Source organism: Apteryx rowi, unplaced genomic scaffold (assembly GCF_003343035.1).
Source record: "Apteryx rowi isolate R43461 unplaced genomic scaffold, aptRow1 scaffold_72, whole genome shotgun sequence".
Classification (NCBI taxonomy): Eukaryota; Metazoa; Chordata; class Aves; order Apterygiformes; family Apterygidae; genus Apteryx; species Apteryx rowi.
Genome location: NW_020451005.1, coordinates 1,947,516 through 1,963,684, shown reverse-complemented (window position 1 = coordinate 1,963,684; position 16,169 = coordinate 1,947,516). Strand labels below are relative to the sequence as shown.

Sequence of the window (16,169 nt, the reverse complement as noted above, 5' to 3'; positions counted from 1 at the left end):
AACATATATTATAAAAATATAGACAAATACACCCTCTCTAAAACAGAAGCTGATACATTCTTGGCTTCTCTTAATGTTCAAGGCGATTTGTAATTTTAGAGCATGTTGATTCAGCCTATAATCATTGATTTGAAGTAATTAAATTCTTATGTAATTTAAGAGGAGAGAAATATAACCCGAGCCCCTATAGGTATCTGTGAAAGTTAAACTAGATTTTTCACAGGCAAGCTCATGTCAGCTGATTCATTTTGACTAAAAAACAATCCATTTTTACTTATTTATGCCCTGCAGAGTTGTTTCAGGACAAGGATGCTTTGAAAGCCTCTTAATTCTTAACCCAATTTTATAACCATTTCAGCGTTAACTAGGACTTTAAAAAAAACTTGTGAAGATTTGTCGTGAAATAATGATAATTCCCACTCATCTAATAAAGACAACGCGCAAACAGACCAGAGCCAGCCAGCCAGCGAACCCTTTTGCTCTGTAGTAACGGCACTCTGACAGGAAATCTAATAGAGGTTGAAAAGCCACAAGCAACGTGGACTGAAATGATTAAATAAAGAATCTCATAGGTAAATTGGAGCCTGAACAAAAATATAGAGCTTCATTTGTCTGCAAACACAGAAGAAGCCAACAAAATGATTTCTGCATGTTCTGGCCTACACTAAGGACACCAGACTTGGACACCACACCAGTGTGCCACTTGTATGGCCCTGAGCTGGAGGGACAAGCACAGGAGAGGGAAGCAGTTAAGGAAAGATCTGAAACTGATCTTCCTGTGGACAGATGAACTTACAGACTGGAGTAGAAATGTGAAGGACTGACATTCAAAATAAGTGCCCTAGACAAGCACATTGATGAAAAAGAGCAAAAGGACAGTACTCTTTAGACACAGTAATTCCTAGTGAAAGAGAATTCCTCACACTACAAAAATTCAATTGAAAACAGCTTCCTGTTAGAGGGGGGGAACAAAAAAGAGGTGTTGGAAAAGTAACCCCCATGTGAAACACGAAAGCATTTAAAAACACACTTTCCTCGGGAAAATGCTGCAGGATGCTATCATGTCACAGAGAAGGCATTTGCGATCTCCGGCGGTACAACTCTCCGAATGTACAAGAGCCTTGCAACCTGTTTCCCTGCTGGGACTCCTGCAGGGCTACTTCTGTAAAGAGGGCTTGTGGCCTCCGGCCCTGGGAAGTGACCACACTAAGCACAAAGAACTGCAAAGATTTCCATGCAGATTTGAATGACAGCCTCAGAGAGCAGTGAATTCCTGCTGCCTGCATGTGACAGAACAGCGYGTGGTGAATCTCTGCCTCAAACTGTGGTTTAGCAGGGAGAAGGGAGGGTAAGAAGTAAACCTTTGTATTAGGGGATATTATATAAATAAACTGCATAATGTGAGATACTGATAAATTCATAGGAAAGTTAGATGACAACAGAGGAAGAGGGTCTCCACCAGGCAACTGCGCGCTGGTGACTAGAGCCTCCACAAGGTTTCTGGAAAGGTGCCAGGTCAAGTTTGCTTCAAAACACAGTTCCAGGCCTTAGATATGACCTCAGACTTGCCTCTTGCCCAGGATTTTATTTTTCTTTAAATAACAAAGGAATGTAATAACACATGAACACGTGAATCTGTAGTGTGGCCATTTCAATTTAGTTCTTCTACTGGAATGGCTACATCTAGAGGTTTTTCCTCCAGCCTGCTCAGCGCCTGGCCCTACCCTTGTTTAAAAGCAGCCTCCTCAAGCAAATTGGCTAAGTGTTCATGTGCTTAATGCATTTAATATCCCCTTGTATAAAGAAACAGGAGCTGCTATTCCAGAAGCAGGTAAATAATGCTCATCTGTTGTAAGATCATACATGAAAACAGAAGAACATATATTATAAACAACAACTCTCTTATCTTATTATACCTTCATAACAGTCACACTATATACCTAGAGAAACCTGTCAGCAAAATATAGCTAGATTATTTCTACCTGCCTGCTCAAGCGGTGGATATACAAGGTAACAAATGAAACAAACTCAATGTAGTTCATTACTGTTCGTTATTAATTGAACTTATTAGGGAAAGGTGCTTTTTCTTCCCCCAAAATTTCATGGAATGAAGTTATTTCTGACATTTGTAACACAGTATATCTTTCAAAAATTGCTTCAACTTTAAAAATGTTTAAAACCCATAAATTGAAAGCCTAGAGGAAACAGTTATGAAGTCACATTTTCTGTTTCCATGTACACACAAGAGAATCTCCTGGTATTTATATCATCACACAAAGATTTCTCCTAATTCTATCAACTCTTGGGGACTGATTTAATCTTTAAGAAAATTTAAAATGTTTTAATTGTGCTTTTTCTTCTATCATTATGCATTGGTATGTTCTTCAAAATACCTGGACAAAACACCTGAACTTTAACATTTCAACTAAGAAATACAAGTCACTTTTTCCTTGTGTTGAAACACATAAGGAAACAAGCTGAAACAGAGCCGGATCACTGCTAGCCCTAAACGCAGCAGTTACTTTATTTACTTTCTCTTTTAAGGTAGGATTCTTAACTCGTTCCTAACTACTATTACTGTTATTGCTACTTATAACATCATAACTTTGCAATGAACTCTGCAATGCAAAGTTTTCTTTTGGAAAGCTTTGAGTCAAGCTAGAAAGATACTAGCAACAGTTTAATAACCTCTCAATACTCCTTCTTATACAGTGACAGCAAATGAAGAAGAAAGATGACGCAGAATACTGGAAGCTTCTTCAGTGAAGCTTGAAAGACATGAAAGGGGGAAAAATACCAGTCCAAATTAGAAAAGAAAGTGAACTAAGAATGGGGACTGTGAAAAGCAACAGAAAGAATCAGACAGACACTGAGATGGAAGTGAGATTATGTGGGTTATAGGAATCACATAAATAAGATGCAACCTCCTTCACATACTTATATAATATAATACCCTTTCATAGATCCATGATCTGCAGCTGCAATTCAAACACACTGACCCTTTTGCTGGCTCATACCACTTCAGCCAGACCCTGTGCTGATCATTTTATAGAGATAGTGCCTGCATCAAGCCATGCGTTTCTGCCTGTTCCTGTACACTGTTATAAAGCCAAGACTTTGTACTGATTCACCCGCCTTTCCATAGCTCCTAAGATATCAACAAATGTCATATCTGCCCTCCCTTTTTTTAAGGGAGTGTACAACCTAATTTAATATTTCTTTTCCAAAGATCGGATGGAAAAAACATAAAAATATTTTTATATTGAAATCTGAGAGGAAAATATTTACAAGTCTTGTTTTCTTTCCTCAGTTTATTGAATTTCCCTGAAAGCTATCTTACTCCATTATGTCGGCCAATTTACTCCCCAGAGAAAGCTCCTGGCACATATGTGCTTTGAAATCAAGCTTTGCAAAACTTACGCAAGACCATTTTGGAAATTAACTTTCACATTTGGGGGCAATTCACAACTGTTGCTTAATAACATTAAAAACAGCTGCAACACGGCAAAAATGTAAAGGGAGTCTGTAAGGGCAATGCATATATTTTCTTCATACTTTGTATTTCTGTGGAGACTAGGTTCTGCTCCCTGTTTGAGTCAAGTGTCAGAAGGGAGTGAGCTGTGGTCTGAATGTTGCTAATCTGTCATCTCGGTTTTCTGCAACAACCTTCCAGAAGTGCTGATCTCCTCGAGCACCACTCCTCCTCCCTGCAGCACCCCTGGAGAGTTAAGGAAAAGAAGGGCTACTTCCATGTGGATTTAAGTTACAAGACTGAAAACATTTAAAACCATTCCCTTTTTATAACAATTTGACTATTGTTTCCCCCCACCCCGGCCACTACAAACCAACATTATGCTTAAGTGAATTGTATCTCCTGCTCACTGATAACTGCAATATACCTCTCCCTTTCAATTCCTTTCTTATTCCTTAAAAATAAATTCATTGCTAAGCTGTTTAGCTTTCATTTCACTGACAATTTGTACTGCAGCGTAGCACCCTTTTAAAGTTGTGTTTATAAACATGCTCTGAAATGCTGGTAGGGTTCCTCCAGAACATTTGGGGCAATGACGCAGAAAACACTCAAAATCCTGCACTTGTAGAACACCAAGATTTTTTGATTCTGTGAGGATTTCTGTACAACTGGCCTCATTTTATAGATTTGGGAAGAAGAACTGCTAGAATCATAACATTAATTTTAGCTTTAGTTAAGGTCTGTTCAATATGAAGTGCCCACTTTATGCTGGCAGACAAATTACCAGTGGGGCAACTAGAGAATGCATGAATGATAATGTACAGACAAGCTTTTTATTATTTATTCATAGAAAACAGTGGGTTTTGGTGTGCTGCTTTGAAAAATGTTCAAACTAGTAGAATATAATGAAAGCACAGTGAAAATTCTATTTCATTAACATTTAATCATAAATCGCTCTTTAATATAAATCATAAAATAAAAGTCTGTCATAAGCACTTAGGTGTAGAGAAAGGAGAAAGTCCGCAAAAAGGAGAAAGGAAATATTGCAGTGTTTTTCACTGCTTCTGTTATTTGTCACCTTCAGAAGAAAAAATAAACAAACAAACAACAGTCTTGAACCAAACTCTCAGAACTGGTCATGAAGAAAATGCTTAGACATTTCTTGAAACCTTAATTTTAGCCAGCAAAAAGTATTATCAACACCTATAAACAAAGTAAAAATATTTTAGCATAACTGTGATAGCTGAGGAACAGCATTTTTCATCCCTTCCATCAGACTTTACAGAACTCTGTGCTACACAGAAAAAAATAATAATCAGGACTTCAAGCTCCCACAGAAAATTCAAAAATAGTATTTTTTCCATGAAATATCTACTACCATGTTTATCTGTATAACAGGTATTCTCAAGTTCCCTTTATAGGTATACCAGAGTGGTGCACAGATAAGTTCTTGAACACTACAGATCTTCAAGGCTTACAAGAACATGAAACCTTTATAGAACATTATAGCTCATATCTCTTTTCAAAACCTCTTGTCAGAGAGGTCTTACTTTTTACTCTGTAAATACAAATGCAATATTATACTATCAATATTCATTTGACCAACATCAGATTGTCAATTAGCAAAATACATCTGTAGACACAGAGGATGCAGGCCACTGCAGACAACCCAAACATCTCTGACAAAGAACAGAATAATTCTCCTTGTCAAAGACCATCTGTCACTAACTGCTATCTGTAAGCCTCAGTGGCTTTCTGATCACATAGTATCTTCTTCTTCTCAAGCCAGCTCCTTTAGCAGTTCTTTAACTGACAAATGACAGTCAGCACCTGAGCAGAGGCTGTACCTGCAGCCCCTTATGCATTTCATTGCCAGTGGCTAGAAAAGCTAGAAAAAGTGATTCCAGTCAATGGCAGCCTGGCAACACACTGAAAAATTGTTTGAGAAACAGTAGAAAATAAGCATCAATTACACTATTGCCACTTTTTCTCCGACCCACCATTTAAAAATCTGACAAGTCAGCCAAGTAACCAAAATTCTTGACATATTTTGCCATAAAACATACAAACAAAAAAAACCCAGGACAGATCTAAAAGCACCTTCTTATCTGCTTCACTCATATCCCAGGGGCTGTGCAAACAGCCAGCTTTGCAGCCTTCCCAGAAAACGGGCATTTAGGCAATACAGATTTTCCCAGAGGTGAGATTTTTTTAAAAGAAAAAATCCCCCTCAGAGAATGCTTCTTTTAAGCAACCTCCTCTGTTTTACACTGATGCAGATCAAGCTTAAAGCCTCTGTTGATAACAGCTGAGTTAGGATGGCTGAAGAGAAATAATCCTCCAAGTAGGCAGGTCCCAGGCTTGCTTTTTTTCAAATCAAGTTCTTTGCTACTAGGTAACTCTAGCAGGCATTCTTGCACTGACTTTTCTGCTGAACAGTATGACTGTGCATGGTAAGGAATTGACACTGTGGGCGTGAAATGATAAATTAGAGGTAATTGCTGAAACTGTCATTCATGAATGGTGGGCCATTATCTCTTAATGCATCTGGAATCCCAGAGTGAGCAACTTGTGATTTACCAAGTATTATTACATTGTTACACAGCATGTTGTGCAACAGTTCAATAGTGAGTGAGTAGAGGTCTACAAATGAGATGCAAAACTTCGCATTTAATTTAAAACAGATCCATGCCACTTCTGGATGAAGGGAAATCAGACATATGACTATACCACTTGGTGTCAGTACTTTTCTTGCATATTGTTTTCTCCTGATTACCGCAGGTTAGTCTTGGATACCCACCTTCAAAAATGGTTTCGATTCTTACCTGAATTAGAAACAGGTTGGTTTATTTTTGTACAGTTCTATCTAATCAAGACAATCAGTGTTGACTAATCTGTAGCTATCCTTAACATTTCCTTTCTTCCATATCTTCTGAATAGATCTCAAGTGCAGTATCTTTAGAAACAAAGCCTTTACACTTAAAGGAATGTGGGTTATTTCTGTTGGTGTTTCATTTCTAGATACTGCTTCAAACACTTTTAAAGGAGAGTCAGCCTTCTGTTTGTTGTTGAATTGTGTTTATAAAAATCAAACAAACTCTTAAATAAGTCTTAAATAAGTGATTGAGCTACACAAGCTGTAAGATTCTGTTTTTCTTCTTTCAGTCTTTATCAGAGCTCCTAAATCACATCTGTTCTCTGTTAAGTCTTATCACAATTCTGATTTTGAACTTATGATCACTCAGAGCACTTATTTCATATGCTTACTGCACAATTCATATTACTTAGCCTTATTATATGGTGCTGCCAAAACCCCACCACCACCAGTCATCTCAGGTAGCAATTTCTTGTAACATGTCTTTCCAAAGTAAGAGGCCATTATACATATAGATGTAACTACTCTTGAAATTTTGCAATGGCTTTGTCTCGCAATGTACCATCATCTTCAGACTCCCATTAGACTGCAGTACAGCTTGCTGATACTCTGTCTAGCATGGTAAGTTATTTCATTCTGCCTAGATCTGCTGTTGTCCTATTTGTTTCCTAGAAATTCCCAACTAAGGCAACAACTTCCAGGTTTTGGACCTTTCAGGACTAGAGGATTCAAGTAATTTTGCTTGTTCTATGTTTCACAGAGACATAATTTAATGTTGATAAGAATGAAATACACAGGAATATTCATCAGCAAATCCTCACGGTCCTAGGAGGTTCTTAGGCATTTAACTCAAGACGTGAGCAATCCAACAGACTTCAGAGGCACAGCGATTGGTACGTTCCTTTTTCAAGTGATAAGGTTATATCCAGGTCATGTAGGTACTGATGCTGGTGGCTACTGTTGTGCTTATCACACTCATCTTCCTATTAGACCTTAATGGTTCTTTTCGATCATATAAGAAAAAAACTTCACTAGGACTTCGGTAAGTTACAGCACGTGTCAATTTTGAAATTTACCGTTACAGTTTGATACAAGACTGATTTACTGTTCTACATAGCACAGACAATGACAGATATTCTTAATATTGCCCTATGCATTCCATTATAGGCTCCACTTTCATTTGTCTACATTTTAATCATGTTTTCCATTCCAAAACCTGCTTTAGGCTGACAAAATTCAGCAAGTTCCAGCTGAACCCAGATTTAAACTGTAGATTCTAGAGTCAGCACTGGTACTTTTCAGAAATGAGCTGCAAATCCCAGTGATAATCACTCAAATGTGGTTTCACAGGAGGATAACCTTCAACTATTGTTCCTAGCTGCTCAGTTGGTCAAAAAAGCAGAAATCTGCCTGATTTCTGCTGTGCCATTGCTGAGTGGCACGTGCGTGCATGAGTGTGTTTGTGAGAGAGAGAAATCAGCATGACTCCATGTGAGGGTATTTTATGATTTTTTTTTACTCTCTGTTCTTTTAAAAACATAAGACTGAATGTTTAAAAATCCCTACATAAAATGACAGCAAAATTAAACCTAAAAAGTTAGAAAGGTCACTGTCCAAGGAATAAATCACAACTGCATAGGATATATTATTTTCCACAGGACTTCTGTTTGCAGCTGAAGTTGAAAGATGTGCAGTGAAGGAAGCACGGGAAAAGGCACTGCATGGTTCAGATGCCTGAATACCATCCTGAAGAAAAGGATTCAACTCATGTTTCTGCCAAGAAGTTCCCAATTGATGCTATGCAAGACAGTTAAATTCAACTTTCTCAGATGGTACCAGTTCCTTTTGTCTTCTCTTCTAAGTAGCCAATGATCTGTGACCACATTTGCAAAAGGAGAGAGCTTTCAGAAGTACAACAGAGTCTATGGGAGGTGGATTCTGAATGCCTGAGAACAATGAGCGCTTACAAGTATGTAAAACTTAGACTTCTGGTGTTTTGCTTTTGGTGTCCGAGAACTGTGGACACTTCTCAAATTTTGATCTTAGTATAGCAATTTCCCAACCACGAAGTGGAAGAAAAAATACTTAATGGACATTAACATCTATGAAAAAAAACATATTACAGAGATAAGCGTCACAGAAAATCTTACACTGCAATTAGTATCTTTGCATTTAGTGCAGGATTTCAATCATATGCCATGAAAAATAAGGCCCTGTGTTTCAGCATGAACAATGAGGATAAAATGAAATATTGAACAGCTGCTCATTCCATGAGTACCCTCCAATCCAGTGTAACAAATGATGGAGGAGTCCTGTGGAAAAAAAAGTTTGGGAGTGTGCAATTAAAACCCTTCTTTAAAGTATATGCAAAATGGCTCGAGCAACCTTAGTTTTATCATTTCTAAACTTCTGACTGCTTAGCCCTAATGGATTTTTTTAACGTAGGGATTTTTTTGTTCCTGTAATTAGTAGTAGACACTACATACGGAGAACTTCCTTCATCATCCAGGCAAAGGGCATGTGACAAAAGGACTATACAGTATTCTCAAAGCTCATTTGTATGGGGCTGGAATTTCTCACAGTCTGGGCTGCCATTTTTCCTGCTTTATGTTCACAGACTCCCTTCTCGATACGCAGTAGCGTATGTTTGCGGTAGTGAGGGACAGATGCTCAATCTCAACAAAGATCAATGTGGCTCCAGGGAGCACTGTAGCATCTTTTCTCTGATATTAGACTCCACTATCCTGAGGCTGTTTCCTATGTAGCGGTTTACCATGTTGCCAGTCTGTCTTTACGATAGCTCTCTTTATCTTATTTTTTTAAATAAGGATGTATATTTAAAAGACATACCTGTCCAATAATAAGAGGAACTACAACAGTCATAAACAGCTGCGAGAATATAGATGTAAAAGGCACAGAGGAGGATGATCCAAGCTACAAAATAAAAGTATATCATTAATATTCAACTTTTTCTTAGAATCTACAGACTTCATGCACAGATATCAGATATTCATATTCCTTTTATTTTATGTGTAAAAACTTGGAGCTGTGTGCACACCTTTAAGTCCCAATAATGCATTTGGTATTCCATAATAATGAAAGTAAAGCAGTCTCTGGTTGATTATTCTATAACCTAAGATAACAGCCATATCAATATTCATTTAATTGAAACCCTGCTACACACATATGAAAAGTAAATCATATAAGCATTTGTAGGATCATAGTCTAAAAAAGACAGAGAGTGAATCTCCTTCTATGTAAGCAGTCAGATCAACTAACCTTGCCATTTATACAAAGAAACAAAAAAACTCTGTTATAGTTATTTTCAGACTATTTAAAAAACAAATAAAACTAATACTAAAGACAATCGTGTTTTATTTCAATGACATTAAAAAAGATATCTTTTAACAGTTCTTTTATTGTGAAAACTAAACAGTGATAGGCTTTGTCTTCAAATAGGTGATCTCTTACAGATATATTTATGATTTTAAATGCTAAAAGTATTTTCTTAAAAGATGCATGAAGAAAAGGTGAACCAAATGAAGTCAATGGCATTTTTGCAACCTACTTCAGAATGTGTAGGACAACATGCACAATTTTTTTACACTCTGATTGGACTTACTTTATGCTAGGCCATTAGAAGTTTCATTTAACATCATTTAACATCTTTTTAACAGTATTAGAACATACATGAAAAATTTTATAGTATGAAGAGTGAAGTAGCATTGTCAGAGCTTCTGAGGAGAAACCATTCCACAGACAACTGTTTCATAACAGGGGTAAAATGACCTAACACTGATACCAATGAGGATTTCACAGATCCACATGATTTTATTTTGCACTTCATTTTAAAGATCCACAAAATGATGACAGAATTCAGAATTTTTTCAGCTCCATCTAATTAAGTGATACTGATCTCCTAAAACATTCTCACATACTTCTTGCTCATAAATTACACTCACACTGCATTATACTTCTGACACATTTCTTCCTTTCAAAGCTACCTGCAGGCATTACAGACAAGGTGATCATACAATCTAGTCACATCCTATAATTCTGCCTAGCAAACCAACATATGGTCATAAAAATAGGTTTGGCATAAAAACAGGATTCTTCAGAAATTCAGAGCACAGAAAGAACAGAAATTTTACATACTAAAGTGTTTTACCTTATTTGGAATTATATGACTACAACCTTTATCCAAAGAAAATCAACTGATAAAAAAAACAATGCAAATTATACCACTTTTACAGATTTTACGTGCATTGCTTGGGAAAATGATGTACATGCCAATGGGCTGTGTTGTACATAAGCTGAGCTCTCACTGCATGAAACTGGCATCAGAACTGGGAAACAGCGTGAAATGAAATTCACTTCTGACACTCAGGGAAATCATGGGTCTTTGAATATTGCTTGGCTATCTTAGTGTTTAAGAGAGTGGGACCACACCAAGTCTCTTCTTATTTARCATAGTTCTTGCTTTCTTTCACTTTCTTTCATACAACCTTCTCTGAAGAGAAGGGTCTCTGGGGAGACCCTTCTGCAGCACATAATGAGATATGGCTGATTGCTATGTATTTTCTTAACTGGCAACATTAGGGAAGACTCAGTTTGGCCACTTAATAAATGAGAGAATTTCATCCATTTTGTACACAATCATGTCATCTCCAATTTTAACAATGTGGGCACAGAAGATGGATTGAGGGGAGCTGAAGAAGATGTCATCTCTCAGACCTTTGGTTTGTAAGTAGGGTGCAAGGGAGAGCACCAAGATTAAGGAGCTTAAATTTCTCATGGAGGCAAGATGGAGAAGTAAAAGCTTCCAGGGGAAGATTTGGATCATCCACACGAGCACATCAAGTTAGACAGCAAAAATATTCCATTCTCAGGGAAAACAGGGAGCTGGAGCCATGATTCCTTGCAGAAAGTGGAGCATCAATCCATCATACCACTCATGGCCACCTTGTTGTTTTGATTCTTGTAATGAGCTTCTGAAATTTTAAAAGGTTCATAGTTTTTCAAACTGTATTTGAACTTTTTCTTTGGCTACATGCTGGGGAGTTAAAAGCATTACTTACTACATGTTCAAATAAGCTTTTTCAAGTGAAAAAGAAGATTTTTAAACTTTAAAACCTGACTGAGTCACAGAGCAGTGAATCTAACCAAACAGTCAACATTTCAGGACCCTCTGCATGGCTTCATGAAACCATGACACTTTGGCACTGGTTCTTGTGGATTTTTATAAAAACATCCACTGGAGTTTTCTAACTATTTTAAAGTTTTATGCTCAGTGGATGTATAATCAGTTTCTAACTCAAGAATGAAAAGATGTTAAACAATATAACATATTGCTTAAAAAAAAGGCAGCCATTCAAACAGCAATAGTCTTGACAACTTTTTTTAAAACATTACTTCAAATGTAGTATCTTCAAGCTGTTAGGGATTCATAAACACTGAGTATGAAGCTTTTTTCTTTTTAAACACAAAATAGAAACTGAATTACAGATACTGAGACATGGGATGCTAAAAAACCTACCCACATCACAAACAAATTTACCTGAGAGAGGTAAAATTATTTTACTTAAAGTAACAGTCTTCCACATCAGAATAAGATTTGCCACCTTGCCAAATTCACCCCATCAATTCAGGCTCATATCACTGTCTTCCGGCCCACCAAAAGACTGCTACAGACACTCTGGATAACTGTCCCAACCAGACCACATTTTAAATAAAACAAAAATGAACAGAGCAGTCCAAAATGTCAATTAAAAGAAATGACTAAGGTTTTTCAAGCTTTTGCCCAGAGCAAGTGAGTTCTTTGGCTACTTCTGGTTTGTGGGGAAAAAAACTCTCATCCTCTAAGAAAAGGTTTCTGAGAAGTTTTGCTGCTCTTAATATGACTCCTCTTCTGGATAATCCTATTATCATGCTATTTTTGATCCTGTTTTAGCTGAACAGTTGAGAATCTTATTCTTCTGTCAGTCTCTAGCAGCTCCATTATCTTCTGCACAACAGAGTGGAGCTAGCTTCTTTCTTGGGTCCTCACAAGGCCCTAATATTCTGCTACACCACACTTAGGCATGAGTTCGAAAGAGCAGTGAGAATTTAGGAACAGAGGAAACAAAAAATGTTCAATAAAACATTAATCAAGCCTTTAAACATGTTTGCAAATGCAAATATTCTGTCTGAATGAATAACTAGGATTTTGCTCAGGTTTTAGTTAGATCAAGCTAAGTTGTGCGCCCCATTTGCTGTCATGAAATGATTAAAAAAAACCCCTACATCTTTGGCATCATACCAAAATAATACAGCATTATGATAAAATATCTGACTGTATTTGGCTGTCCTCCTTGTTATAACAATCTCCATGCCCAGAAATGAACCTTTCTTCACAGGGAAACAAGAACTGAAGAAAAAATTGTAAGAACAGGTGTAGAAACTTCACAGAATCAAACTGCTTATTTACAGCTGTAAAAAAAAAAAAAAAAAATCTGACTGGAATATCTTATGGAAGATAAAAATGCAATATTTAATGGAAAAAACATAAATTTTCATTCCAGTGTTCTGAAAAAGTACTTGTTTAGGTTTATTTTAGAACTTTTTTTTTACAGAAAAACTTGGTATAAATGTGACTGGTATGCACTATTCTGGATAGGAGCAGGCTTATCACACTAACTAAATTCAAACAAAGGCCATGAAAACTCTTTCTTATGAAAAGGAACAGGCACTTTTCACTTAAATAATCCCAGTTATGTCAGTCGGACAACTCACATGAGCAAGAACTGCATCTTCTGCAAGTGTTTCCCGGATATGGCTGTAATGAAAGTGAATTCCAGGCAAATCTTTCCAAACAGCTCAGTCACCATGCAGTACTTTAAACTTGACCTGCAGCATTCTTGCTACAATAATTCTAGACCTCTCTTCTCAAGAGACTGTTTTGAAAACACCTGACAAATTATTTAGTGGGTTTGTTTATAAGTTTGTGGTAAAAACACTGGCCTATTCTTAATGGATGGGGTGTGTTTAACTGGTCATGGCAGAAAAAATATCTTCCTTGCATAAAAATAACACAATTCCACTTCCACTCCTAGACTGCCTCCACAAGACAGATGCTCCATTCTCATCGTTCTGACTGACTCGGTAGGTATCAAAGCGGGGGTTTCTTCCCCAAGGATGTTCCCATATCTGCAACTGCCACTGATTCAGAATAAACACGCCTCCTACCAGTCATACCAAATTATAATCCAATGCCACATGTGTTGCCTATATTGAGTCCACTTCAGAGGCAGCTGTCCTTTGGGGCCTTACTCTTCCAGCATTTTCTTATAATTAACAAGTTCCATCAGACTGTGTCTTTGCACCCTAATACATCATTAGTCAACTTCAGCCTTGCCATTTGTTAAGCACAGCCAGGCCTCAGCAGAGATAAGGAAGTGAGGTGGGGGTGAAAAGAGGACAGAACTGAGTGGGAGGGTCACCGGCTGTTCTCTTACATGAGATCTCTAATTTAAGCTTTTCTTTTTCACCTTCAGGTCAGGCCTCTCTGATACCTGTCTTTTTAAATTTTGTCTTCAGCATTTTATGGTCACTGCTTCCCTGCTTCCTATTGCTTTGTGTTACTCATCCAGCCCAGATTCTGCTGCCGAAGGGCCCACCTGGACCAGCCCACACTCTCATCCCCTTATGTCCTGCTGGGGTGACAGTCCCATCACAGAAGGGAAGTGACTCCTTCCACTACCCTTATCTTGTCGTCATGGTATGTTACATTACCCAGTCATTGTGGTATGTTACATTTCAGTAGAAAAAGTACACAAATTTCCCTATTAAATAACTCAGGTACTTGACAAATGGGAATGCTTTGCAATTAGTACAATATAATTACAGTAACAATGTTCAGGCTCTGAGAAGTAGGAAGTGTCTTGCACTACACTGCAGGAACGGGGCTGACAGCACCTAAGAGTTTGGCATTGCCCTTCTCTAGATTTCAGATCGGAGGTAGAGCTTGGAGGTCCAAGTATAAGCAAAGGAGTTCCTTTGATCTGATCAAGCATGCAAAAAAAAAAACCTCTGGTAGAAAAGTATAAATCACCCCTCTCACACACACACACACAAAAAAAAGCAGGTCTAATAAAGACTCTTGCTGTCTTTCCCTGTCTCCAGTGCAGATTTCTATGAAAAATATCTGAAGATGTTTCAGTAAGAACACAGCAATGTAAACTCTCTATTAACCAACTGCCAAGAAAAAAAAAAAAGCAAAACAATCATCATTTTTCTTCTTGGGAATACCAGCTTGTCTGGCCTTAGGTCTTTAATTTATTCTGATCGCAGGAAGTGTAGATGGAGGTCAAGAGAGATGAAACAGTCATTCCTGCATAACATTTCATGACAGTCTGAAGAGAGCTAGCAGGTCACTAGGATGTTTCTTCCTATTCCACTGCTTTAAAGGCATTCACAGGCAGAGCGTTTAGATATCTCTATAAGCAAGGAATAGAAACCATGAAAAAGAGGTTATGTCCCAGAGGTTGATCAAGAGTCACTGGTCCTGGAACCGCCTGCCTCTAACAGGTGCTAACAGAGGGAGTGGAAAGGGAAGGGGAGGCACATCCCTGAGGATGGAGCTTCTAGTAAGAGAACAAGGAAATAAAAAAGGAAGGAAAGAAAAGCACAAAGGATGAGAGACTAGGTGGCAAAAGGGAGATAGTAGTATAGTTTTCTGCTACTGTATTGTTATTTTTCCTTGAGGAGGTAGCCTTGATAGAGACTGATAGGTTTGGAAGGTTATTTATAGTCCTTTATTCTYACTTCACAAAGCCACTGAGGGCTGGCCTTCAAAGGCAGAGAAAACTGTGGTCACCAGTCTTTAAGTTTTGCTAAGCACTAAAGATTAGTTCATACCTGCTGGATTGATTGCTGCAATCAAGTCTTTAGACGCAGGCTGCTCATTAAACTAAGAATCCTTCCTTGTTTGGCAATGGGGACCTAAACAAAGCTTCAGAAAGGGGCAATCAAATCAATCCATTAATAACCATCAATGCCTTCAACATCTCCTGCTTCTCAACTTTCCCAAAGCTTAGCCAGTTTCTCACTACAAATGTTAAACTCAATCCTGTGCAAATCAGCAAAATTGCAGTTCTAAAAACTGCTTAAAAGAGCAAGAAAAATAGAGTTTGGCATTCAGAAACAAATGGGCCTCAATTTCCTAGCACCGGCAGAATCAGAGGTATCAGAAATAATGTATTTTAAAATAAAGCTTTTAATTCTGCCTATCAAAAACCATAAGCTGTCTCATGTCTCAGAGAAAGGAGCTAAAGGTACAACAGAGATGTTCAACGGTTTGACAATAGTATGTTTTAACAAAAAGGTCTTTTATTGCTATTTCTAAAAAGTAAAGGCAGACATGTCTCTAGTTCTGTTAGAGAAAAGCAAAGAGATGTTCTGGTCTTATGGTATATTTTGCCAACTCCTGCATATTTTGTATGCTTCTGTGGCCATGGAAATTGATTTGGCACAAACATATTAAAAAAAAGTTAGCTGTCTGCATATACCCTCCATTTCTGTTTCCCCAAAAATGAAGTTTCATAATCAGATTTGTGGAAGAAGAAAAGCTGACAGAATCTGTCAACTTTAAAAATCCTTTTTTCTGGGTTGGGCAAGGAGACGGTGTATTTTGGGATTCTCTTGTTGAAGTGATCACAGATTCCTAATCCCATTCTGGGTTCCTCTATGACATTAAAATCCAAGCCAACTGAAACATACTTGCCATTTTAAAGCATTTCATAGAGCTATAAAAATATCCATAGGTATTTTAAATCTGAACTATGC

General features: G+C 37.6%; 1 protein-coding gene across 1 annotated transcript in view; it reads right to left on the bottom strand.

The window, feature by feature from the left end:
- The window catches only part of SLC10A7 (solute carrier family 10 member 7), a 174,570-nt gene that overhangs the window by 32,312 nt on the left and 126,089 nt on the right, over positions 1–16,169 (bottom strand). The window contains exon 9 of the mRNA XM_026087539.1: positions 9,198–9,281. Within this exon, the coding sequence (XP_025943324.1) occupies positions 9,198–9,281 (84 nt within the window). The remainder of the gene's footprint in view (positions 1–9,197; positions 9,282–16,169) is intronic.